General features: G+C 35.2%; 1 protein-coding gene across 3 annotated transcripts in view; it reads left to right on the plus strand.

The window, feature by feature from the left end:
- Window positions 1-26,971, plus strand: part of LOC138709261 (protein eva-1) — a 765,208-nt gene that overhangs the window by 649,298 nt on the left and 88,939 nt on the right. For all 3 annotated transcript variants that reach the window (XM_069839917.1, XM_069839916.1, XM_069839915.1), the window contains exon 7: window positions 26,484-26,744. In XM_069839917.1, the coding sequence (XP_069696018.1) occupies window positions 26,484-26,744 (261 nt within the window). The remainder of the gene's footprint in view (window positions 1-26,483; window positions 26,745-26,971) is intronic.

Raw genomic sequence — 26,971 nt, forward strand, 5'->3', positions numbered from 1 at the left:
TCAAGTGGTGAAAAGGACATTAATACAACAAGTGTATGTTGTACAAGCGCTCCAGATATTTTGTGCCACCTGTGATAATTTTTAAACGTCAGACAGTGCATCCTTTATTATCAGCTGGTGCTCCTCCACGATCATTATTTGTTTGCTCTGAGTCAGGTTACATCAACAGTGAACTATTTGTCGAATAGCTCAAACATTTTATTTGCCACTCAAACCTGCCATAGAAAAAAGTGCTGCTTCTATATGTCCACCTATACGATCCATTCCAAAAATTTAGAAACTATATTATCTCGGGAAAATGGTATGCTCCTGTTTCAGCTTCCTCGTCATAATACTCATAGGCCCAGCCTTTAGATGTTTCTATCTTCAAATCATTTCAGACAGCTATATTATGAAGCAGTTCTTAGGTGGTTTCGAGGTAATCGTGGAGAAAAGGTGACGCAGTTTACAGTAACTGCTTGGTGAAGCACATGGCAAATGTGTAACAATAAAAAACGCATTCATAAAGTTTAAATGTTAGGTAATTTATGCTCTATTTTTTCAATTTCATTTGAAGATGCGTTACTCTCTTTCATTAATTTCAATAAACTTGTAATTTGCATTTATTACATTATTCATTCAAATACTCTTCAATATGTTCAATATTAAAAGCTTTCCTTCATCCTGTTCCCTGCAGATAAAGAGGTGTGATTTAAGGAACTTCAGGTGCTATTTAGGAAACTAGTTGCTTAAATGGCACCACTGGCATGTGTTTCGAAAATGTCATTTTAATTAAAAAATATTAAATCAAATTCAAGGATTCTTTTTTACGTGAAAGGTAAATGTTCTGGGAATGTATCTCTGTAAAGGAATGCGAGAAAATAAAAACTGTATTGTTCAATAAAAATTATAAATGCTAAAGTGGTGCGATATAGGCAATCTTACCCTACATTTCTAGAAAGTCTTCTAACGGATCAACAGAAATACATCAAGGATCGATCGTCGGTGTAGACTGTAGAGGATATTCTACAAATAAAATAAACGTTATAACTTTATAATATATGAGGGAGAGTCAAAAAGTAACCATAATAATTGTTTTATTAATTGAATATGTACAATAATACTACAAATACTTCATCACTTTTCAACATAGTATAACAGGAAAACTTGCATTGAACGTAGTGGGGACTATGTTGAGAAGTGATGAAGTGTTTGTAGTTTTATTGTACATATTCAACTAATAAAATAAGTATTAAGGTTACTTTTTGACTCTCTCTCTCGTATAATAACACGAGCTGTCGGTAAATGCTGGATGATAAAAGAGCGTGAATATTAATGGACATGAAAAATATAAATTATTTCTACATAAAAATTTCGAAACATCTTTCCATACTGCATACGAGCCAGTATACAGGAATGTGAAGAGTCAGCAGGGTCGAATATGTTGGGAGGTAATAAACCATGTATCATTTATCACATCACATCATATTAGATCATATTATTACTATATTACATTGCATCACATTAATATTATATTTTGTCATATCATATCATAACATACGTAGTCTATATCATATCATATATCATACCATATCATATCATATATATCATATCATATCATATCATATCATATCATATCATATCATATCATATCATATCATATATATCATATCATATCATATCATATCATATCATATCATATCATATCATATCATATCATATCATATCATATAACAAATCATATATCATATGATATCATATCATACCATATCATCATACCGTATACCATATGTTATAGTATCATATTATTAGGGACAAATATAATATGCATATGATTGGCGTAAATGTCAGACGTAATATCGCTAACTCCAGCAAACATATTTGTTTAAACTGGGTACGAGGGCACTCGGGTATATTGGGGAACGAAAGGGCAGATCAACTAGCTAAGTTTGCTTGTTCCATGAATATCGCAGATAATTACCATAAAATTCCTGTTAGTTTCATAAAACATAAGCTCAGGGAACATATGTTAGCACGCTGGGATGTACAATGACAAGAAAGTAATAACGGCTCTCTAACTAGAGACTTATTCTTTCCTACAATAATCTCTAGGTTAAACTGTAAATACATGATACCCAATTTCGTGCTTACGCAATTCATTTCAGGCCATGGAAAATTTAAAACATATTTTAAATGGTTCAAAATCAATAATGTAAATGAATCCATATGTAAATGCGAGGAACGCGACCAGACTATTCACCACCTCCTATTTGATTGCCCAATTTTCGAAAGAACTCGCCTGTTATTACTGTCACATGTCATCTCATGTTCTGGGCAATTTGAAAAACCCCTGAGTTTTATGTTTAAAAAGAAATGCTGTTCAAGAGAATTTCAGAAATTCATATCACATGTTCACAATTCACTGTAAATAGCTAGTTAATGTGTTTCTGACATAGTAAGAGAAGTTGTAGTTAATGCAATTAGTAAGGGTATATGAATTTGTTAATTTTGTGTGTATATATATTTTCAGTTTTTTTTATTATTATTAATCTAACATGCCACAGGGCAAAACAGGCTGCAATAACAATTAACAATAATACGAATAATCACAATAATAATAGCTATAATATCACTGTTTTATATCATATATAACTTTTATGTAATTTTCATTTTTTTTTTCTGTCTTGTCTGTGTATTTTATATAATATGTCTATGTGTTGTACATGCATTTGTATGTCACGTGTCTATTTCATATCATTTTCATGTCATATATGTCCTTAAAAGTAATATGTACGTTTCTACGAAATACTTGCCTATTTTTCTTTTTTTGTAACAAGTCTGTGTGTGATATGTCCTGGGAAAGTATGGTATGTAATATGTCTGTGTTTCATATATTGTGCATCTATTTCTATGTATTATATCTATTTTATCTCATATCTACGTATTTGTATATAATATAACTATGATTTTTATTATGTCAAACACATTTAATGTAATATGTGTATTTTATATCATAAATATGTATATATTTTATGTCAATATTTGTACAGGGCTAAGATATGTATGATTTAACTACAGCCCTAATATACCTTCGGGTAAAATAGGGTTCTATAAACTTGGAAATTCAATAATAATAATATAACATATTATCATATCTTTCAGTTGTCCTAATTTTAGATGCCATCTGTATAATCAAGACGAAGTAAACTATTATTACTATTATTATTCTTATTATTGTTATTATTATTATTATTATTATTATTATTATTATTATTATTATTATTATTATTTGTACTATATCCTGTACCATAACATATACCACACCATACCAGCCCATATTATATTATATTATATTATATTACATTATATTATATTATATTATATTATATTATATTATATTATATTATATTATATTATATTATATTATATTATATTATATTATATTATATTATATTACGTTACGTTACGTTACGTTACGTTACGTTATGTTATGTCATATATTATATTATATTATATTATAAGGAAAAATATCATCTAACGTCGATCGAAGTTATTGGATTACTGATTGGGCTAGAGGGACCATTACAAAAAGATTCGCGCATTTTTGCAAGCAGTTTGGTCTAGGAAAAACTCTTGTCACTGAAATATCTCTGTCTGCAGTGAAAGGATCTATAAAAATCCTAAGAAACCATCTCTACACGTAAATAGATTGATCTCTTTCCTATGGAGATCTGCTCACTTAAGTTGGGTCTTGCAACTAGTGCTAAATAGACGACTGTGATCACCTAATAGCAAATAGATATCGTACTAGGAAAATTATATGTTTTTTTTTTTTCTGGAATTAATGATCTTTTGTTCAGTCGTCTTCAATTATTTATAATTGTGTTATTTCTTTTTCTTTTCCTTCTCCATTATTTTTCATTATAATTGTGTACCTACCATTTACTAAAAAAAACAACAATTCTTTGGTAAGCTTTGTCTTCTAGGCAGCCTTCACTTGGAGGAAGCTGAATAAAATTCTATAAAAATATATTATATTATATTATATTATATTATATTATATTATATTATATTATATTATATTATATTATATTATCAAAAATAGAAGAGGTAATATGGGTAAGGATATTTGTCCCCTATGCGAATGTTTGAAAGACGCAATACATACACTATTAAAATGCACAGCGACAATTGACCTCAGAAAAAACGGAATAGATAATACATTTTTTTAAGATAAACGAGAAAATAGCCTTCACAAAACTAAGTGGGCCGTCAAACATTAACAAGCTTAATAACTTAGGTAAATTTCTGTTCAGAGTCAAAATTAGATGGGAGAAAAAAAGATAAAAGAACTAGTTGAGAGAGAGGGAGTGTGCCTCTCCTACTAATCAATTTTAGCAGAAGCTGTTGAGTTCCCCAAAATAATTTATTTCGAGATTGAAATAAAATGTAAGCTAATTTTTTTAAATCTATTATTTTATTTATATACTTTTTACCTTTCGCCAGTGGGCCGGATAGAAGTACATTGTGGGCCGTAGGTTGCCGATCTCTGGTCTACAAGAAGTAGCATATTCAACCCCCGCTACTTTATGGATCTTCATGGCCTATAAAAGGTTATATTTATCTTTCGTTTATTTTTAAAACCCTGAGTCGCTTTTCCCATTTGGACTTATGAGTCCTCTCTCCGGGAGAAAAAGTCTCAATTTGAAAACGAATTCATTTTAATCATACTGCAATTTCCCTCATTTTATTTTCTGTAGATGGCATTAAAATAAAATTCATCACACTGTGCTTTGTATTACCTCAATATATCAAGCGTCATTCGAATGATTTATAGTCTACTACACAAGAGCACTTCGCCTGCAATCAAGTTAAATCTGCAAGTGCAGAAGTTATCTGTAGCTTGGCAGAGCCACAAACGTAGCTACTTCGAGATATCGACTTCTCGAACGTGTGACGTTCACTTGTTTGAAGGCGAGTTGTCAAGCGGGTCTTTCCACTAATTGGGGGAACTACGAGAACTCAGCTGCTGCCTCGTGATCTGAATTAACCTTCGTCAAAACCAGAATTACAGCAGAACATGACAAGACCCGTTCGATCAGACTCTCTGTCCGAACAGTCTCACTCTACTTTACATCACTAACCGAAACCAGACTCCTACTAAAACTGAATAACTGCATTCACAGTATAATGTTAAAATGTTTACGAACACGCTATCTATTGACTGGATAGATCAGTTTATAGACTGTAAAGTCTCGTGTTCAATTCCAGGTGGTGGTGACGGGATTTTTCTCGTTTCGAAACTTCCAGAACGGCAACAAGCAGAATGAGCTCTTATACTCGTCTGGGCAGCTATTCCTGACGAGTCTATTGTACTGGTTAAAAAAGTTATTACCCTCATGCTTAACGATTGTTCATTTACTGACTCTAATGTTTGTCCATTTTCAGTCACTAGAGGTTATGCACTGATAAAGGTTCTGCACTGACAAATAGATGTTTGATGTCAGTCCACTTTCCGTTACTTAGGGTCTGTCTATCTTCTTCCGTGCATCTGCCATGTTGTCCTGCATGTCGCCGTTCTTGTCCCCAGCTACCAGCTTCCCTTCTGAAGAAATCGCTCCATCGGGCCCTCGGTCTTCCCTCTGTCCTCTTCCCCGTTCTTGGATCCCACATGGTTGTCACACACGCCCATCTCGACATGTTCAGTCTGCTCACGTGGCCTCCCCACTTCCACTTCAGTCACTGAGCTGCCATCATGACGTCTAGTAGGCCTGTCATCTTCCTTATTGTTGTGGCTGGCACTTTATCTCCGAGAGATATTTTGGTGATCCTACGTTCCATTTTTCGCTGGCATCTTTGTAGTTTTAGTTTTTCTCTTTCTGTGAGCGACCATGTTTGGGTATTATACAGTGCTCGAGTACTTGTTTCTTGATGTTCAAGTTTTGGAACTTGTCTTCAGAAATAAATTTCATGCTCCAGTACTTTCTCCAAGCTAAGGCTATTCTCCTGTTGATTTCTGTAGGGCATGCGTTCTCAAATGACATCATCTGTCCAAGGTAGATATAATATACTGTATTAAAATTAACTCGACAAATAGCTCCTTCACTATGTCCCTCCTGTATACTGTATAACGGACTCACCTGCCCAAGCAAGGAAGTACCACAGTTCCGCACAAAAGTTTTGTGAAATGTTAGAGTTGTTGCAGAAGGAACTTCTTGGACGATTTCAGGATTTTGATACATATTCCAACCCTCTCGCCGTTTAAATAGAGACAGTGCCTGAAATGTACCAACTTGAACTCATTGACAGCAGACTAATGACGAACTGAAAGAAATATATAATTCAAATAACAGGGTATGTTTTACAAATGTTTCTCAGTTACACAGTTTCCTAACATAAAAAACTTGCACCTAAAATTTTAAGTTTTCGGAAGCATTTATACAGGGTGTTAAGAAGTATCCAATATTTTAGGAAGTGCTAGTATGCATCAAAACAAGAAAATGATGTGTAATAAACATGGGTCCTACAACACATACTTTCCGAGATCTGAACACTTGTTCATAGGAGGTGCTCAATCTGACGTCAATTCATGGCAATGCATTCCTCTGCCCTTTGGCGTAAGGAATCACGCACTCTTTGAAATTGACCTTGTTCCTTCATGTGTCCCCATAACCAAAAGTCTAGGGGATTTAGGTTTGGGGAACGAACAGGTCAAGGTGTAGGGCTTCCCCAACCAATGCAGTGGTCCTGAAATATCAATGTTAGGTGTTCACGCAAATTGCGGAGAAAATGTGCTGGTGCGTCATTGTGCATCAGCCCACACATGCTGATTACGAAAATTCACAACACCATCCCTGCTAAACCCCGCTCATATCCGCAACCAGACTTTTGTTTTCAGTATTCCTTGCGACGTATCATTATTCCATGCCAGAAGTGTCAACTACGGTATGATTTTCTGGTAGTCTGCTGTATTGTAGGGCAGAAAAATGCATTGCCATGAATGGACGTCACATTGAGCACCTCCTATGAACAAGTGTTTATTTCTCAGAAAGTATGTGTTGGAGGACCCATGTTTATTAGACATTATTTTCTTATTTTGATGCTTACTATCACCTCCTAAAATATTGGATACTTTTTTTTAACATCCTGCATATGTGAGCAGACGTTTTCAAGGCTGAAATATGTAAAATCAAAATTTCGCTCAAGAATAAATGATGACCATTTTCATCATTGTTTCCACATATCAGTCACCAACTTCGAAACAGATATCAATTTCCTTGCATCTAAAATTCAACCGCAATCTTGTTATTAAAGATAAGGCATAAATTGTAATGTCATATTTTCATTTGTACAATTGAAACACATACTGTTTTGAGACTTTGAATTTATGAATACCAAAGTTACAAACGCTTACATAATTTAGTTGCTATTTTGTTTAGTTATAATATTCCTTCAATTATTTTAATTTGTGATAAATAATTTATTAATGAAGAGAGTAATTCTCTGTGCCCAAGGTTGCGGGTTTCATCCCGATCCAGGTCGATGGCATTTAAGTGTGCTTAAATGCGACAGGCTCATGTCAGTAGATTTACTGGCATGTAAAAGAACTCCTGCGGGACAAAATTCCGGCACACCGGCGACGCTGATATAACCTCAGCAATTGCGAGCGTCGTTAAACAAAACATAATTAAATTCATTTAACTGTAAATCATGTCCAGCCCAGTTCTCCTTCGCTTCTTATCATTGTGGCCCACACTTACAAAAAGGTTGCCGACCTCTGTTCTAGACATTCGTAGCAATAGGAATGCAGTTGTCTCATATATGGTCCAAGCGATAGCGTGTTGGTCTTCCGTCTAGGCGGCTAAGATTCGATCCCCGGAGAGATCGTAATGGAATTTGTGGTGGAGAAAACAGACTTTCAGGGGGGTTTTCTCGGGGCTCTGCAGTTTCCCTCTATAACTTCAACGGCCTTAACTCTGCCAGCTAAAATAAATCATTATTATTATTATTATTATTATTATTATTATTATTATTATTATTATTATTATTATGAATAAAAAATAAAAATTGTTGGACATGTTTTCTTCCTTATGACATGAATAATCATCAGTTAAAATAATGGAATTTACAGCCTGTATAATATAACGTAATGTAATATTATAATATGGTATAAAACAATACAATATTGGAACATTTCTGACCCAGCTTATGTTTAAACTCGACGAGTCGCTGCTGCCGAGGTTACATTGGTCGGTATCGTGAGCCTGTATCATACGATGCTCACTCGACCAGAATGCCGTAACGGTTTCCAATATCGTAACCAACTCCATAAATAATGTCTTAAGAAGCGATTGTCATCTATTGGACCCTCGACTGCGGCGAATATTCGACATGAGGCCTCAGCCGAGTGATCAATAACGTAGTAAGACGCAAGTCAAGAACCCAGCTGCGTTCAACCGAGGTGCCAGAAGGGACGGAGTTGGAGTCCACTTACCTATTATGCTCCTCCTACCCTAACCCCATTTCCTGTTAACTTCTTCTTCATTTCTTAATTCTCCTCTTCCTTCGCTACTCCAATATTCTTTTCCGATCCTTTCCAATTTCTTATTCCGTATGCTTCTACCACATTCTAGTACAGTCTTGCGATGGTGACTACTAATTTTCGAGCTAGAGCTCTTTTATGCCCGCTGCGCGCGCGCGGAGCTCTTTTACCTGTAAACATTGCTAAAGGATGTACAGATCTTAGAACATAGCGCATCATGACGGAACGGAAGCGCTCATACAATAAAGTTTCAAGGAAGAGTGGAAGATACAATATTTATGCTTCGAACATGGTAATGAAGTCCAGTGTTTGTTGTGTAAAAAAATATCATTTGCTAAAAAAGCAACATAAAACGGGATTATGAGACGCAACATAAAAAATATATATAGGCATAATTCAGGAGAAGGGAGAAATAAATTGATTTCGGAATTGACATCGAAGGTAAATTAATTTACGTTCGGGTCAGTAGATTGCATCTAGATTAAATTTATTTTATTATTTTAAATGTATTGTTGATGTTTTATTTGTTGCTTATTTCTGGATATTTACTTTTATTATACTACGCGTTTCTTTAAATTAGAAATAATATTTTATCTTTGATTGCACTTTAACTTATACTATTACTAAGCTCAAAAAGCTGATTCACTTTTATTCCAATAACTATTTTCAAGATTTTGAGCGAACTAAACATTTTAAAAACTTTAATACTAGGAGCTTTTTTAGTAACGCAAATATAAAATATACTTAAAAATATAATTTCAAACCTTTAGACCTAATTGCACCAAATTTTGTACAGATGATATTATTATAGATCTGTTTATATAGTTTAAATTTCACAAATTTTGGCCGAAAATTGTGGAAGTTTTAAAAATAATACATATCCCCTTAAATGGTTGACCCCAAAAATTACGATGGCTCTCAATATCTTAATAATCAATTTGTTATTTCGTGTTACGTGCATCTCACAAATTACTCTAAGAAAACTCATTACATAATCACGACTGGAGAGTGAGGACTATATTTTCACAATCACACAATCAATATACTCTTTTTCAATCAATATTGTCATTATTATTTTTTCAACAAATACTCAAAAGTACTTAGAGATCACACACTTCGAGCAGGTAGACCCTATTAGTTTCTCCTAACTAATGAAGAGAAGTATTTACATAATAAATAATTGCTCTTAACAAGAAAATGGTTTACATACAATTAACTTTTCCTATTTCTCTTTTTGTTCCTAAAAAACCCTCCCTTTGCGATTTGTTTATATATGTACATGTATAATAAACAACTGAATAATTAGCCCTATTACATAGCCAAAAATTTAGTAACGCAAGTTATTGTAATAATTGCTGCCTTTATTCGCTGCATGTGCATGTACATCCCTGTGTCTACAGTACGTTACGACGCTATGTATTGGATGCGCTATGTACCCGTGATCAAGGTCGAGCTCTTCTGCCATGATTGGGAGCTAATATCGTCTCATCCCTGGTCTAGTATACTGTATACAGTCACGAAGCTCAGTACGTAGTAAATATGCATCCACAGATAGTTGCTAACCACTAGGATCGGTACTATCGCCTCATTACAAACAATGCGAAATAGTACAGCACAGTCTATTGTTTCTAGCACCCTCACAACTCAAGCTTCGTGACTGTATATACTAGACTGTGCTTCTACACATTCGCTCTTTCTTTATCATCTCTCTCTCTCTTCATTCTTACCTTCATCACCTCATTTTCCTCAGTCCTCCTTCCCCCTTTATCTCTTCTGCTCCCCTTTCTCTGTATTTTCATTCTTTGCTGATTTGTTCTGTCTGTGATATACCAATAAATAAAGGATTAAGACAGTCACACTATCTAATGTTTATATACAAAATGCACATTACTTGCAAACCAATTTTACATTATGGAAACATAGTTTTCTCCGATTATTATGACAATAGTAATCACAATAGGTAGTAATTTCGTACCAAAACAGTAGATTTCAGTTGAGTACAGCGACGAGTATAGATGTCATCCGCGCCTCGCCCTGCTCCCGCTCGCTACAGACGGTACAGAGTAGGTTCACATAAACAACGCATAGTGGCATTCTGTGGAGTTTTATAGCATCTCTCAAAATCACAGCGGCAGCAGTCAAAAGTCAAGCAAATTGTATTAATGGCGTATGACTATCGAGGTGTTATTGCTAAAATGGGCATCCGCATAGACAAGAAGCTGATGTAACCAATTCAATTGCAAACCCTGTCTGTTATCCTGAACTTTCCTAATGGTATATTCTAGAGCGAAGTTAAGATGTAAAGATGATAGTGCATCTCCTTGCTTTAGCCCGCAATGAATTGGAAAAGCAGCAAACAGAAGCTGACCTATACGGACTTTGCTGTAAGTTTCACTGAGACACATTTTAATTAATCGAACTAGTTTCTTGGGAATACCAAATTCAATAAGAGTGTTATAATATATTTATTTAGTCAACAGTTATTTGTATGTCATAGGTAAGACACTTTAGTTTATAAAACAGGAAAATGCATGGACACAGTCAAACATATTGAAATAAATTTAATCAGACACAATAATGAAACATGGAACTCACCAAGAATGAAGAATGAAACTGGCGTGATGAATATATTGAAGGTGGGGTAGGAAGACTATGTTTTATGTCGATGTAGATTTTGTTACTCTGACTGTGAAAAATTAGGGAAAGGAAAACGATTATAGATAAAAAATACCCAAATTTAAATATAATTTTTTTAAGTTCAAGGGGTGGGATTCAAACCCGGTAACCCCCCTCCTTGTGTACGCAGATTTTTTATTTAAAACATTTTTATACTGGAACGTGTCCTAAATTGTCGACATACACTTGCCAGTTTCACTTCTCTCCAGAAAATATCATACTTTTGTATTTGTACTGTATGTCAAATATATCGTTTTTCGTTTTATATGAACCATCGAGTGTGGAATAAAATGGCAAAAATGGTAATATACATGGTTATGTAAATATTTACAGGAGATTGTAATGAATGATATATGTTACATAAATACATAAAATTCTAATTTTCTTTGTCAATATATAAAACAAATACTCTTGCATTTCTACCACTGAATCTGAAACCTTATGACTATTTGAAATGTTTTCAGAATCGGTTTTCATTCCGCATAAGAAGGATATACAGTATAAAACTTGGCCATACATTCAGTATCGCGCATTGATCACCTTCTATATTACAAGCGCTTTTCGGTTCTTTTTTTTTATTGTCCAAAGCCCAATAGAAAGTTACTCGGGTGGTTTATATGATACAATGTAGTGAGACGAGAAAATTATCCTTTTCCCACTCAAAATTTTATAGGATCTAATCCCACTCGTTGTTACACATATATATTTCACATTATTAAGTCTTGCTAATCGCCGACTGATGAATCGATTGGATTTGCATACAGCACAGGACGTTCTCAAATACATTTCTCATATATGTGTATACTGTATTTGGATTTGTGTTAAAGATTTTCAGAATTTTTCTCCTATATAATGAAATTTGAGCTCGTGGTTATCATATCTGTTGCATGTGCTTGTTTATAATAAATCTTGATCACGTTCATGAACAGAAACAATCATACATCATCCAGAGACCGGAACTTTGGCAGAATGCCTTTTTAAATGTGTTAAATCTGTCTTCATTTTGAAAGTAAATCTGTACGAATTATACTTTTGTGATTGAAACGTCACAGTTTTATGTTGCCCTTTTCTGTCTTTTTAATATAAATGCCTAATTTACAAAATAAATGTTTTTTTGCCTTTATTTGATTTTATCTATTATTTATTCATTTATTATTAAAAATTGTCTACAGATATATTTTCATTTATTTCCATAACCGCTAAAATGAAACTGACTGCACCGAATGTATACTATTGTCTTCAGTCAGTTCATATTCTCTTTGCATCAATGAGTGCTCCCGTGCAAAAATGTATAACAATAAGCGTTTTAATTATCGCTTGTGTTTATTTGACAAGGCAACAATGAGTGCGGATCTAACGTTATTTTTAATGCTTATTTTTCTTTCAGTTTTCATTGTGACGTTGTTGTAGCTAGCTAAATATTTCATATCGGAACATATCAGTACAACCAAACACAAAAATGCACTTTCCAAGGCTACTGGGAAGAAGATTTCTTTGCTTCCAACAGTAATTGCAACATCGAGTCGAAAATCTCAATTTGCATTCGACTTATGTAAAGCTTTTCTTGCTGCCGAAATCCCTTTGTGGAAAGTGCAAGATTGTGGGTCTAGTGCAAGGTTTTTGTAATTGCCTTTTATTGCGTATTTTAGCTATTTATAATATCTTTTTGCGTGCCTATTTTAGCTATTTATTATGCCTTTTTGCGTGCCTATTTTAATGATTCATAATGACTAAACTTCCGGTCCCTGATCATCAGTATCATCACTATATATGATTTATGGCTTATAACCAAAGAGAGAAAAGTATCCTAAGCCTACAGTGCAAATTTCATTAGAGTAATCTATCTATCTATCTATCTATCTATCTATCTATCTATCTATCTATCTATCTATCTATCTATCTATCTATCTATCTATCTATCTATCTATCTATCTATCTATCTATCTATCTATCTATCTATCTATCTATCTATCTATCTATCTATCTATCTATCTATCTATCTATCTATCTATCTATCTATCCATCTATCTCTATCTATCTATCTATCTATCTACTTACCTACCTACCTTCCTACCTACATATCTGCCTGCCTACCTGTCTATCTACATATATATATATATATATATATATATATAGCTATATATATATATATATCGGTCAGTCTGTCCGTCTTCAGTCTGTCTGACCGTCCATCCGTCCACCTACCCACCTACTTAAATGTCTGTTTTGTCTGTCCGTTTGTCTGTTTCAACTACTGGTTTATATAGCGTCGATGGAGTTGGTGATAGCGAGACGGTATTTGGCGAGATGAGGCCGATGATTCACCATAGATTATGTGACATTCGCCTTACGGTTTGGAAAAGCTTCTGAAAAAAACCAACCAGGTAATCAGTCAGAGCGTAAATCAAACCCACGCGCAAGCGCAGCTCCGGATCAACGGAGATTTATGACAGATTGTAAGTTCACTTTGTTGTTTCGAAAAATGTATAATAAACTGTAATCTATTACAAAATTACTATTTGAATTACTATTCCAAATATCACAGTTGATTTTGTTAACAGTTATGTTTATTCTTTCTAATTCTTTCTGGATGGAGAGAATACATAGCGTAGGAATTTTTTTTAATTTATTTATTTATTTATTTACTTATTTATTTCCTTATTTATTTATTTATTTATTTATTTATTTATTTATTTATTTATTTATTTATTTATTTATTTATTTATTCATTTATTTATTTATTTATTTAACATAACATTAATACAAGCGGTTCAAAATTACTAGAAGAGACAAGCAGACGATACAATTTTGCCTCAATTAAGCAATTTTTCTATTTTGAAATGAGAGTAGGCTAAAGAAGACGAAGAAATAGGAAAACCTTTATACTGTAGATCTTTAATCAAATACGTTATACAAGACATGATGAAAGGACACTAATTCTGAAAGACAATCTATCCTGCTGTTCATCGTAACGGTATCTCGGTCATGGATTGTCTTTCCACGGATTTAAATATCGCCACCGCCAACCCCGATATTAGTAACAGAACAACAACGGTGCGCATTAGTTAATGATAACAAATGACATCTGTACGAGTCAAGCTGTAAGCACATCGACATCAGTCAAGTTGTAGTAGTTCAGAAATCCACCGCCAGATGAGATAAGCCTCACCACCATCTATCAACGAAATATAATACTATGAGGTATGAACATTTGTTAGCAAGCTTAACATTATGTACGATTTCCAGAGTGAAGAATGGGCGCTCGCTTTATGTATTCACCAAACAGTTTAAATCAGTTGCGTAATGTCAGAGTACCAACCTATAAATCGGAAATAACGTTGATGATGTTCATGCATAATCTTTCCGCTTATAGAGGGGGAAGTTTCACACCGCAAAAGCGATATTTCTATCCAACATTATCTTGTTGTGGCACACCAAATAGGCTATTCGTTTTGGGGAAAAGCAAACAACATTATCTTTGCTTTGCACTATAAATGTATGGTATCTTACAGGTTGTTTATGATGATGTTACTACTACTACTACCACCACCACCACTACTACTATTACCACCACCACCACTTCCACCACGACCACTACCACCATTACCACCACTACTACTACTTAAAAGCGATCAACTTGAATCAGTTTACATTCTTTTTTCAGACATCTAACTGCTATTTAATAAAAATTAGGGTCAATATAGAGTTTCCACCAGCCACTGAGCGAATATTGCACACTTTTATCACTGCCAATGTGGAGCTATAAACCAATTTTCAATTTTTTATCACAACCACAACACATTTCAATTCTTATTGTACTATATAATTATATAGAATCATTACTACATTAACACATTTAATATATCACAAAATATACACTGGACGAACTAAATGTAATTATTATGAAAGTCGTCACATTTCCTTTCTCGAATTACGAATTACGATCCACTTCCACTGGATGGCTACAAACACGAGAAGCAGGGCCGGCAATACATGTAAATGGAATTATACTAAATCTGAGGAATGTTACTACAGGTGTGTATTACCACAGTCTAGTATATACAGTCACGAAGCTTGAGTTGTGAGGGTGCTAGGAATAATTGACTTTGCCGGTACTATTTCGCATTGTCTGTAATGAGGCGATATTAGCGATCCTAGTGGTTAGCAACTGTCTATGTATGCATATTTACTACCTATTGAGCTTCTTGACTGTATATGTTAGACTGTGGTATTACTATGTGACAGGTTAGATTAGGTGTGTAGCCTATTGTGTGACAGGTTAGATTATGTTTGATTGGGTGTGTAGTATTATTAGAGAGGATAGGTTAGGATTGGTGTGTAGTATTATTACTATGTTGGTGACACTGAAACCCACGTTACATTAAAGAAATATGGCCGTATTCCTCATTCACTCGCGACGATTTTTGTAAATAAGTAAGGCACGTATTTAGTGCGGGTTGGATGAGCTTACAGCTCTCCCAATGATCACATCAATTTCTACGAATCGATACTATAAATCTAAGGCATTTTCAAGGTATTTTATCAAGTTCCTATAGTGGCTGGGACATAAGTAATATTCACCAAAGTTAGGTTTACATTATAGTCTTTATGTACTGCTGGTAGATCAGACATGTCAAATTCAAGCTTTCTGAGTTCGATTTTTTCCGAGGTTTTCGCAATTGCAGGGCGAATGTCAGGTAATTTTGTGGTGAATCCTAGGTCCATCTTACCAAATATTATTGATAATGTGAGACCCATTTGAATGGCTGCTTACTGTTAATTGGAGGGGATGGCGCATGATGTGATCGAGACAGTGTATAAACCCGGACTTCTACATAAAAAGTATAGCAATTATACGTACACGTAGCGTTTAAAGATATCTGACCTACAATTTTCTGATCGCGTATGCGAATTTTCTAACCACGGAATAAGTTACACCCAAAGATATAACAAATTGGAAAACTTTGAAATAGTTCCACTAGTTGTCAATAGATGACACAATCGTACACACTTATTGAGACGACTAAAAAGTGTTGGGGAAAATGATGATGTAGATTAAGTATAAATTATCCTCATAATTTATTAATAACATCAGCGGTTTCCAGCTAAATCTAATACAATCATTAGAGAGGGAAGAAATTTTGAATTCTATAATCGGGCATATTTATGTACTACTGCATTTGGCGACACTAACTGTTATCTTCGCCATCTATTAATACAAGTAATAAATAAAGAAGCCACACTTACACGAACAAAGTATCGAACACTATCGATTAGTAAGAGTCAGAGACGCCAACTTACACAATGACATACGGCAGCATATGTAAAAATGGCACTGGTAGTCGCTGATCCGCAGCTGCGCTAGGGGCGTGGGTTCAATTTCCGCCAGGGCTCACTACCTGGTACGATTTTTCCGAGGCTTTCCCAACTGTAAGACAAATGTCAGGCGAATCTTCTGCCTCATCTTGCCAAATATCATATAGCTACTACCAATCCCATCGACGTTAAATAAAACCTAGTAGTTGGTACAACGTCATTAATTAATCGACAAAAACGTCAGAATTGTGAAGACCAAGTTCAAATATAAAGTAAATATAAGTCGATGAATAAATATTTCCTATAGAAAGAAACGAGTCAAATAAGACTATCTGTTTGTTATGCAACGGATTAATAATTTAAAGACCATACAATAATCGGACGTCTCCAGTCTCTGCTGTGTATAAAAGTGGAATTAACTTGATTAATACACCTTGATTACACACTTTTATCACTTTATGTATCTTAAAATTTAGTTATAGAAACAACTTTTTAGTATTTAATTGGAAGTAAGTTGGTTTCTTACCTTAATTTATTAGTTTCGACTTCACTGTTAGTCTTCTTCAGAACTAGTGAGGTCATTGCATATTTCCAGTTCCTCCTAGGGTTGCTTTAGTTGTTGAGTGCGTTTGTGTTCGGTAGTGTGGAGTCAAATATGGTGAGTTTTCTGAAATTTAATAGTGTACTCAGGATATGTCGCGGATATGTTTGTTGTGTGTCTGTACATTTCGCACTGTTCTAGTGTATTTAATTTCTGTTCCTTTTTTTTTTTTTTAGTTGTTTGTGTATTCTTACTCTACCACATGAATAAGTTGAGTGTCTTGTGTAATTTGAAAAGTCATTAAATATAACAACTGAATTCTGCATTCAAGACGATGCGAAAAGTAACACATCTAACTAATATATTGTTCATAGTTTACCCGATATACAAGAATTTGTGAAACAACGGTTTTATGATAAATATGTATAGCCTACGTGTCACGTCCGATATAGCAGAATTTGTGGTACACCCGATATAAGTATTAGTGATAAATAAAGGTTAAGATATCTCCTCCTTTACACGTCATAAAGGTGCATGGTAGGCATGAAGGTATAGCTCGACGCTTTCATGACCTCGGTATTAGAATCAGGTGGTGTGGTCAACATCACACTCCGACTGCCTTTTACCTCTGGGAAAGACTAGGCACTCAATTTGACAGGAGGGTTAGTGGACTTCGAAGCCGTTCGAAAAGCTTTGGTAACGAGCAAAATTCCGCTACCTTCCAGGATGAGTGTTGTTATTACAGATATTTAAATGATATTCTTGTATACCTGTTCAATGCATAATTGTGGTACAGCCGTTATACGGGATCTCGTGGCACATCCGTTATATAAATATTCAACAATCAATGCAGAGACGTGTTGAAGCTTACATCGCTGCTGAAGGAGGGTACTTTGAGCACTTTCAGTGAAGTGGAAGTGATCGAAAATCTCCAGATCTGTAGAGCAAGCCTTTCCTTATCCCTCAATTGCATTTGAAGGATTCAACAAAGTAACATTTTGAAGATGAATTGCGAAAGAAGGTGAAATTCTTAAGACAATATTGTATTGTAGCGTATATTTGAATTAAAATATAGCATGCATTCTGATGCATTTTTTTAAATATAAAGGAGATATTTTAAAATATTTTCATGATGTGTAACGTATCTGTGCACATCTTGCAAAGTGGTAAAATTGAGTACAATTTTATAACGGAGTATTTATTAAAAAGTTTTTCATCACAAGGATTACTATGTTTTAATGTACAGATTAAGTATACAACTGTATTGTTGTTCCATTTTAAGTTATTAACACCAAGAATGCCCTTGCTACGATTAATACAAAATTTAGAATAATTACATTGAACAACAAGAATTTTGCTCCGATTTAAGACAATGTGTCCCTTATGGTGTGCTCTGAATCCGAAAATGCATCTCTTTTCTTCGTATCATGTAAGGTTTTTAATATATACTATGATTTCACTTTTCGATAAGTGCTGTCCCAGGAAACACCTGGCGCCGGTTGGGGGGTATAAATCAAAACAAAAGCTAATGAATTTTATGAGTTTATGACTTATTTCCGGTTCCTTATAGTTGTTGGCATGTTCTTTTGTACTGTTAATAAATAAACAGACATAAGTCCCTTCTATACAGTAAATTTCATAACAGTTCAAAGTGAGGTCTACGCAACGAACAAACATGGGTGTGGTTTTCATTATTTAAAAGAAAAGTTTACTATTTTGAGTGAAGAAAAATTAAAAGAGGGCATTTTCATCGGTCCACAAATTCACAAAGTTACGGATGACTCTTTGTTTGAGGAAAAACTTTCCGTTACAGAAAAAATGGCATGGCGCACTTTCAAAGATGTTTACTCAAATTTCCTTGGAAATTGCAGGGCACATAACTATATAGAACTTGTAGAAACCATGCCAAGTGCATATGGGAAAATGGGGTGTAATATGTATCTCAAAATACACTTTTTTCATTCTCATTTTGATTTCTTTTCTCTTAACTTTGGAGCGATAAGCGACGAGCATGGGGAAAGATTTCATCAAGCAATATCTGACATGGAAAGGTGATATAAAGGAAAACCATCATCCAGCATACTTGCAGACTATTGTTGGGTCCTTTTAAAAGACAGCCCCGTGTCTAGTTATAGGCTAAACAGAAGCCATCCAGAAAAGTCTTTTAAATTTAATTTCAAATTCTGAGATTTTTCTCGTTATACGCATGACATATTTTTATCGTTGTATTTTAAACTATGTAACATCATTATTGTATCCAAGTACACATTTTTCAAGTATTATGAGACATTTTGAGTTCCTAGTGTGTTGTAATTTTACCAGTAGCAGTGAAAAATTAAAAAAAAAAAAAGTTTTTTTTTTTTTCAGAAAAAGTTGAATTCATTTTCCCCGGAAAATGGTACGTCATGGGGCAATTTTCATTCTAAATTCAGATTTAGAGCACACATATTAGTGATATTCACCTATTTTTATTTCGGAGTAAGGCAGAAAGTAAAAATTTGTTGTTCAGTGTTATTAAAGCCATATCATTCGATGACAGGTTGCAAATCTGTGAAATCATGTGAGACTAAATTGGATATCAACCAAACCTGCCCGATAACAACAAATGGACAGATGAAGCATGTTTAAAGTTATTAGTCCACGTCAACAGACACAACTGTGTCTACTAGGCAGATGAGAATCCGAATGTGAGTATGAAAGCACAACCTATCAACCTGACCACTGTTTGGGATAGAGTGTCCACCTACGGTGTCTTGGGACTTGTTTTCTTTGAAGTAACTGTCGACGGTGACACTTAACTGAACATGTTGCACGACATTGTGCAAGAAGTGGAAACCAGGGTTAATTTCACAGAAATGTTCTTTCAGCAGGATGGAGCCCTTTTAATTATTCTATGAATATACGAAATTACCTTGACAACATATTCCACATTGGCGGAACGGGCGTCGTGACAGCTTTCAGTGGCTACAACGATCTTCTGGCCTTACTCTATCTAAAAGAGTTCTTATATTGGGGTGTGCGTAAGGATAAGGCTTATTGGAGAAGGCCACACACAGTACAACAATTGTGTGATTTCACTTCAGATGCATTTCAAGAGATTCATGAGAACAGCACAATGTGTTCTATTGTGCGTCGTAGTATAGCTGACAAGTTGAAGAATAATGTGCGTGATGAAGATACGTAAACAAGGACTGAACATAACTGTCTGTACCTTTGAATAACTTGAATAATTTCAAGGTAAAAATTGTTATAGGTCCGGGCATCGAACCCAGGATCTTTGGCTAAGCACATGAACGATCTACCGACTGAGCTACTCAGGAACTCTACCAGACATCGACTCAATTTTTTCCTTTATATCCACATATCTCAAAGTGGACTGACAAACCGTCAAACATCCAACATTGAGTGCATACAAACCTAACTTTGTACCTTTGTAGGTTATTTGGGTTAGGTATGTGTATAAATTATATCATTGTACTAAGTTTTGTGGTACTAAGACAAGAGTAGTAATGTTATGTTTTGTCTAAAATAGAAGGCAGTTGGAATGGAATGGAATTTAACTGAGGGGGAGACGGATGGCCCAGCACTGCGACCTATCGAGATCTATTGCGCTAACCCTCGATATGGAATGAGTTGCATGCCACAGATCCCCTACGCGCACCGCCCTAACCACATGACTCCCTTAACGACCGGTCCCTACAGCCCTCAGATTCCATATACCAATCCTGCTTCGGCAAATTCTTCCAAGGCCCCCATATCGGTCCGAGGCGAAACTCCTCCCCCGAGTAGGTCCGCCTCGGGTGCCATAGCAGAAGCCATCCAACGTCGCTTAACTACAATCTACGGAGGCCGGCCGAGAGAGTCAGCAGCTTCAGGAGGCCGCCGGTAGAGTGGTGAAGATGAGAGATAAAGTTACCTGATATTCATCCATAGGAGTGAGGGGAAAAACTCCGAAAAAAACCTCACCCAGGGCAACTCGTCCTGACCGGGAATCGAACCCGGGACTCGCTAATCTCTCAGCCACAACGGTGGACATAGTAGGCAGTTATTAGAGGTTTAGAAAAATAACTTTGGAAATTATGGATAAAGAATCTCCAAACTATCCCTACTTCTAAAAAATGAAAGATGACAATCCTGAATAGGAACTAAGTTTATATGGATGTATTTTAATCAAAATTCTCTTGGGAATAAGCTTCTTCGAGTATCAGTAGGTCTATAGCATTCTGGATCACTCTTCATGTGTTTATTTTCTTCTGTATTTATATATATATATATATATATATATATATATATATATATATATATATATATTTATTTATCTATTTATATGAGCACAGTATCTGGGAATAGGACAGCGAGTAAACTGCGAGCACTGACATCACAAAATAAAATGAACGAGACACAAAGTTTCTAGTGCCATCTTAGTTGGTACGAAGTGTGGGAAGATAAACATAAATTGGTTGGTTCTTAAATCTCCGCATGGAGCGACCCCAGCGGCGATGGAGTGAAGCTTTATATGACACAATCCGCTACGTGATAAAAGTATAAATTACTCTGGCAGACATCTCCCGTGGTTTATGTGAGCAGGTGGCTTGTGCAGATAAGACGGTTGTCAGGTGTTTTGTTGTCATGGACACGGCCACATTAGCGTCTCCTCTTGTCACATTACAACTTCATATCAAGCGATCGCAGCTTGAGAGCGAAAGGGGGTTATGAGTCTAGACCTCGGATTTTTAGGCTCGAATAGGATAGGTTGCAACAATTTTATATAAAAATCCCTAAATGTATGCAACACGAGAAACTCTCGAGCGATGAAATTGCCTAAAACTAGATGTCCTTAAGTACGTGTATTTCAACCTACGCTAAATGAGCCTAAAAATCCGAGGTCTAGACTTATGACTCAGATCTGCGAGAATAAATGACGTAATAGACTCTTGATGGAGGAGGGTTCATAAAACAGCTTTTGCCATTCACTATTTACTATCAATTTAATGTAATCAGAAAGTCGTAGGCCTATATATAGTTATTTGCAAAATAGATCCCATTGTCAACGAATAACCCAACATCAATGATTTATTACTTGTATTTTATATAGAGCCAACAAAAGTATGGAATATTGCTTATAACTTTTTTATTTTATTCTCTATTCAAAATGGTAAATAAAAAATATTTAGGCGCAGATCTTTTAATAATATGCATGTGATTTATAAAATATATTTCCTCGGGTATGCTGAGTGTAACAAAAAGCACATTTGTAAATAATGTTCTGTGTTAATTGAATTGAAATTACAAATTACTACACATATTTAAAAAATATATTTTTTGCATCCCAAAAAAGCAAATGCTCATGCTTAGGGCAGTTTCAGCTACATAATAATACTGGAAGCGATGTAATTAAAATTTTAAGTCGAAATTGGGAGAAAAATACACCGGTAGTTGAAAAAAAAAAGAGAAGAAAAATATCTATACGACAAAAGTTTAATAAGTGGCAATTTGAAATTAAATAAATACAATATTTAATTCTCTTGCTGGAAATATTGTTATTAAGACTACATAATTCTGAATTTATTTTAATAAACTCATTGCATAATCTTGGCCGATAATACGAACAATGAATTTGCAAGATTTTCCATTTTTTGTATCTACTCACAATTCTGTATATAGATACGTAATTGTACTTTTCTATAATCAATTTTAGTACAGTAAGAACTTATTTAATTGCTACCAGAATGACCTTATGCAGAGACTGTAACTTAATATCAATATTAAATTGTAATTTTGTTTAGAGATTACAGTATTCCATCATTTCTATTGCTAAAACAAATTGACGTCAGCGGGTTTCATAATGAAAGGTTTTCAATCCAAACGTGACTATCCCACAATATCATAAAAATTAAGTTTCTTATATTAATTACACCCTTTTATTTTAATCTACCTTAATAATCGTTTCCTTAACTGCATAAAACAAGAATATGACGAAATTAATTTTGGTAGGATATGGATTTAACCATTCGCAGTTGAACTTAAATCACAGTCTAGTACATACAGTCACGAAACTTGAGGTGATTTTTTGCATTCCTCACTATACAATGCTCCAAGCGGTTAGCAACTGAGAGTACTAGGAACAATATATTGTGCGATAGTAGCGATCCTAGTGGCTAGCAACTGAAGTTCAACTGTCATTGGATGCATATTCCCTACGTATTGAGTTTCGTGACTGTATATACTAGGCTGTGCTTAAACCTTGAATATCTCCGAAACCATTTCATGTGCATTAGTCACGTTTGGCTTGAAATCCTTCAATTTGTCTTACAAACTAGTTATTCTTGTGTAGAAAACTGTTTATTAAAGCGAATCTCACTAAAATGAAAGAATCCAAGTCTTAATGATTGGTTATGGTGATAGGAAGAGGACTTAGCAAGGGAACCGTCCCAGGTCGTGGTCCTTGAACTTAATGAAAATGCATATTTAAGCCCATTTTCTTTCGTTAAGAAACGTGGTGAAATTCGTTCGTTTCGCTTTTTCCTCGTTTACGAAATATAATTACCTGAAAATATATGCTACTTATGCCGCTTCTTGCGCGCACTCAGATCCTCATAGTTCCGCGACACCGTATCACAGTTCCCGTGTTAATGCTCTAGTCCAGCAGTTATCAGCACAGTGCACCCTCGGGCTAGCTTTTCTTACCCGCGGATAAGAGAGACACTAGCGTGTATCCGTAGCTGCTGGCGGGTATGCATTCTCCCTTTCCCTTCTGCACGACGGAGCATATTCAGATATACTGCTTACCCGTTACCCATTTGAGTGAGTGCTGACGACCACTGCTCTAGTCTATTTTCTTTTTCTATTGGCTCACATTAATACAGTACTCTTGCTGAAATACAAATTCAATTTGAATTTAAAATATGTATTAACTTTGTGCCTCACCTTAAATATGATAGTGTGAATTCGAAATGAAGTGGTCGGAACAAAGAGTCATTGAACAGCACAAACATTTTATATAGGCTGTTTTTTTTTACATTCTTCTGTAACACACACACTGTTTTCAACATGCAACATTGCTGCAAGAACTTTATCAAACTTTCTCATGTGTTTTTTCGTCACATATCCACACCTCTGTTATGAGTTTATTATCACGTCTTTGAGGACATGTAAATGAAACTGTTGATACACAACAGAGTGTAATGTTATTATGTAAAATAAATTCTGCAGGACAAAATTCCGGCATACCGGTGACGCTGATATAACCTCTGCAGTTGCGAGCTTCGTTAAATGAACCATATTTTTTTCTCTTAATTATATAGTGCTTTTGTGTGTATACCATATATTTAGACATTTAGCTACTGTGTTGAAAATTACGTTGGATTGTTTTATAAGTCTCCTAGATCCGAAGTTAATTAATATTAGATCTGAAGGTAACCTTTCCCCCCACATTCGATTAACGATATTTCCCTATTCTCGCGAGGATTATGGAACAAATGTTGCTTCAGATCGGAAGGAAGGATTTAAAGAGTTTAAATCGAGTGAAATCCGATTACTTCTATTGAGATTAGTTTTTATTCTACCACACTCGCCTTGATTTATAAATTGGAAATTCCTTGCTTGCATTGTCTCCAATATAATTTCAGAAATAATACAGGAAATAAAAACCATATATGTATACTATTAATTTCATGTTTGCGTATAATATTATAAACGCCAATAAGAATAACTTCAGTTAAAAATGAGTGCAATTGTTATTGAGCGGTTACATGTTACACATGAATTCTATGCGAATTATGTTTAATTTCTACAACTTGTTTCTGCGAAGTAATAAATATTATTATTATTATTATTATTATTATTATTATTATTATTATTATTATTATTATTGTGTTCTACACAACGAACGTTATTTCAATAAACGCATTTGTTTCATACATTGCCATGCAATAGTATTCTGGATCTATCAAATACTTGGGGTGTACTATAAGCAGTAACATGAGCTGCTGCCAAGAAGTCAAAATGATAATTTTACAAAGGAAGCGTTTGATAGAAAAGGAAGCATCTTCTGCGGACCTCTGGAGAAAGAACTAAGGCAGAGACTAGTGAATTGCTTTGTGTGGAGTGTAGCATTGTATTGGACAGAAACATGGACATTACGACGAAGTGAAGAGAAACGACTAGAAGCATTTGAAATTGGATATGGAGAAATGGGCAGAAAGAATAAGAAACGAAGCTGTGTTAGAAAGAGTGGATGAAGAAAGAATGATGCTGAAACTGATCAGAAAGAGGAAAAGGAATTGGCGCGGTCACTGGTTGAGAGTAAACTGCCTTCTGAAGGATGCACTGAAAGGAATGGTCAACGGGAAAAGAGTTCGGGGCAGAAGAAGATATCAGATGATAATATATATGGATCATATGAGGAGACAAAAAGGAAGGCAGAAAATAGGAAAGTTTGGTAAATTCTGGGTTTTCTGTAAAAGATCTGCCTTCGGGCAGAACACTATGAATGAATGAATGAATGAATGAATGCAGTCTTACAGTGGTTTTTCTTATTGTAATAATTGTAATAAATAGCCTATATATATTTAAATGTAAAAAAAAATTAAAATATAATTTCAAGGGAAAAATTGTTCCGGGGCAGGGTATCGATCCCGGGACCTCTGGTTGAACGTACCAGCGCTCTTTCCAACTGAGCTACCCGGGAACTCCACCCGACACCGTCTCAACTTTTCCCTTTATATCCACACAACTCGTGTGGGCTGACGAAACGCCAGAGACCCACATCGAGTGCACACAATCTCTGTGTGACTTGGAATTGTGGTTTTCTGTGTCTTACCTGAAAGACTAGATTTGCATAATATATACGTCACTGTGTACGTTAACAGAAAACCACAATTCCAGGTCACACAGAGATTGTGTGCACTCGATGTAGGTCTCTGGCGTTTCGTCAGCCCACACGAGTTGTGTGGATATAAAGGGAAAAGTTGAGACGGTGTCGGGTGGAGTTCCCGGGTAGCTCAGTTGGAAAGAGCGCTGGTACGTTCAACCAGAGGTCCCGGGATCGATACATGGGCCCGGAACAATTTTTCCCTTGAAATTATTCAAATCTGCTTTACAGGGAGCCTTACCTGAAAGATTAGATTTGCATAAAATAAAGTATGTTTGAAAAAAATAGTCTATAACCTATTCTATCTCAACCATCAAGTCACTTTCAGTATTTCATTTTTCTTTAGAATTAGGGTTAGGTTCAGCGGTTATATCAAAATTAATTTTAGAAGATGAACCTATAGAACAAGTTTCAGATTTAATTATTTGGGATGTGAAATAAATATACATAACGAAAGTATAAAAGACCGGAATTTTGTCCAGCAGGAGTTCTTTTATATGCCAGTAAATCTCCCTACCCCTAACTCTCAATTAATAAATCTCGGTTGTGTTTTGCAGTGCCGCGCAAAGTGCTGAAGGATCGGTTCGAAGAACAGCCAGAGGAGGACGAGTTGGCGGCAGGGGCGCCGGGTGACACAGGCGAAGATGACGACGACTTCGAAGGCTACGATACGGATGAGTTCTTCAGGGAGTCGGCAGCCTTCTCGCCGGCGCCGAACCTGGACGGCAACCCGCATGACAAGAACTTGACGAAGGATTTTACACAAAGAACTACACCTCGGCCACCCCCTCATGCTAAAGCTAAGGGCAGTGGATCAGGTAAAACATTGCATGCAAGTCAGTAGCAGGTCATGTGACTCTCCCACATCCTCACTGTTTTCATTGCTACATGCCAAGGTCTCCAAAACTTTACAAATAAACACACAACTCAAACACTGTAGATAGTAGGTACTGCATAGGTGAGTTTGTTACTCATTGGTTTTAGCACTTCTCGTTAATATATGCCAAGGATTTTCCAACTGTGGAACATGAATCTAAAACTTTAT

This window comes from Periplaneta americana, chromosome 11, assembly GCF_040183065.1.
Source record: "Periplaneta americana isolate PAMFEO1 chromosome 11, P.americana_PAMFEO1_priV1, whole genome shotgun sequence".
NCBI classification, from domain to species: Eukaryota; Metazoa; Arthropoda; class Insecta; order Blattodea; family Blattidae; genus Periplaneta; species Periplaneta americana.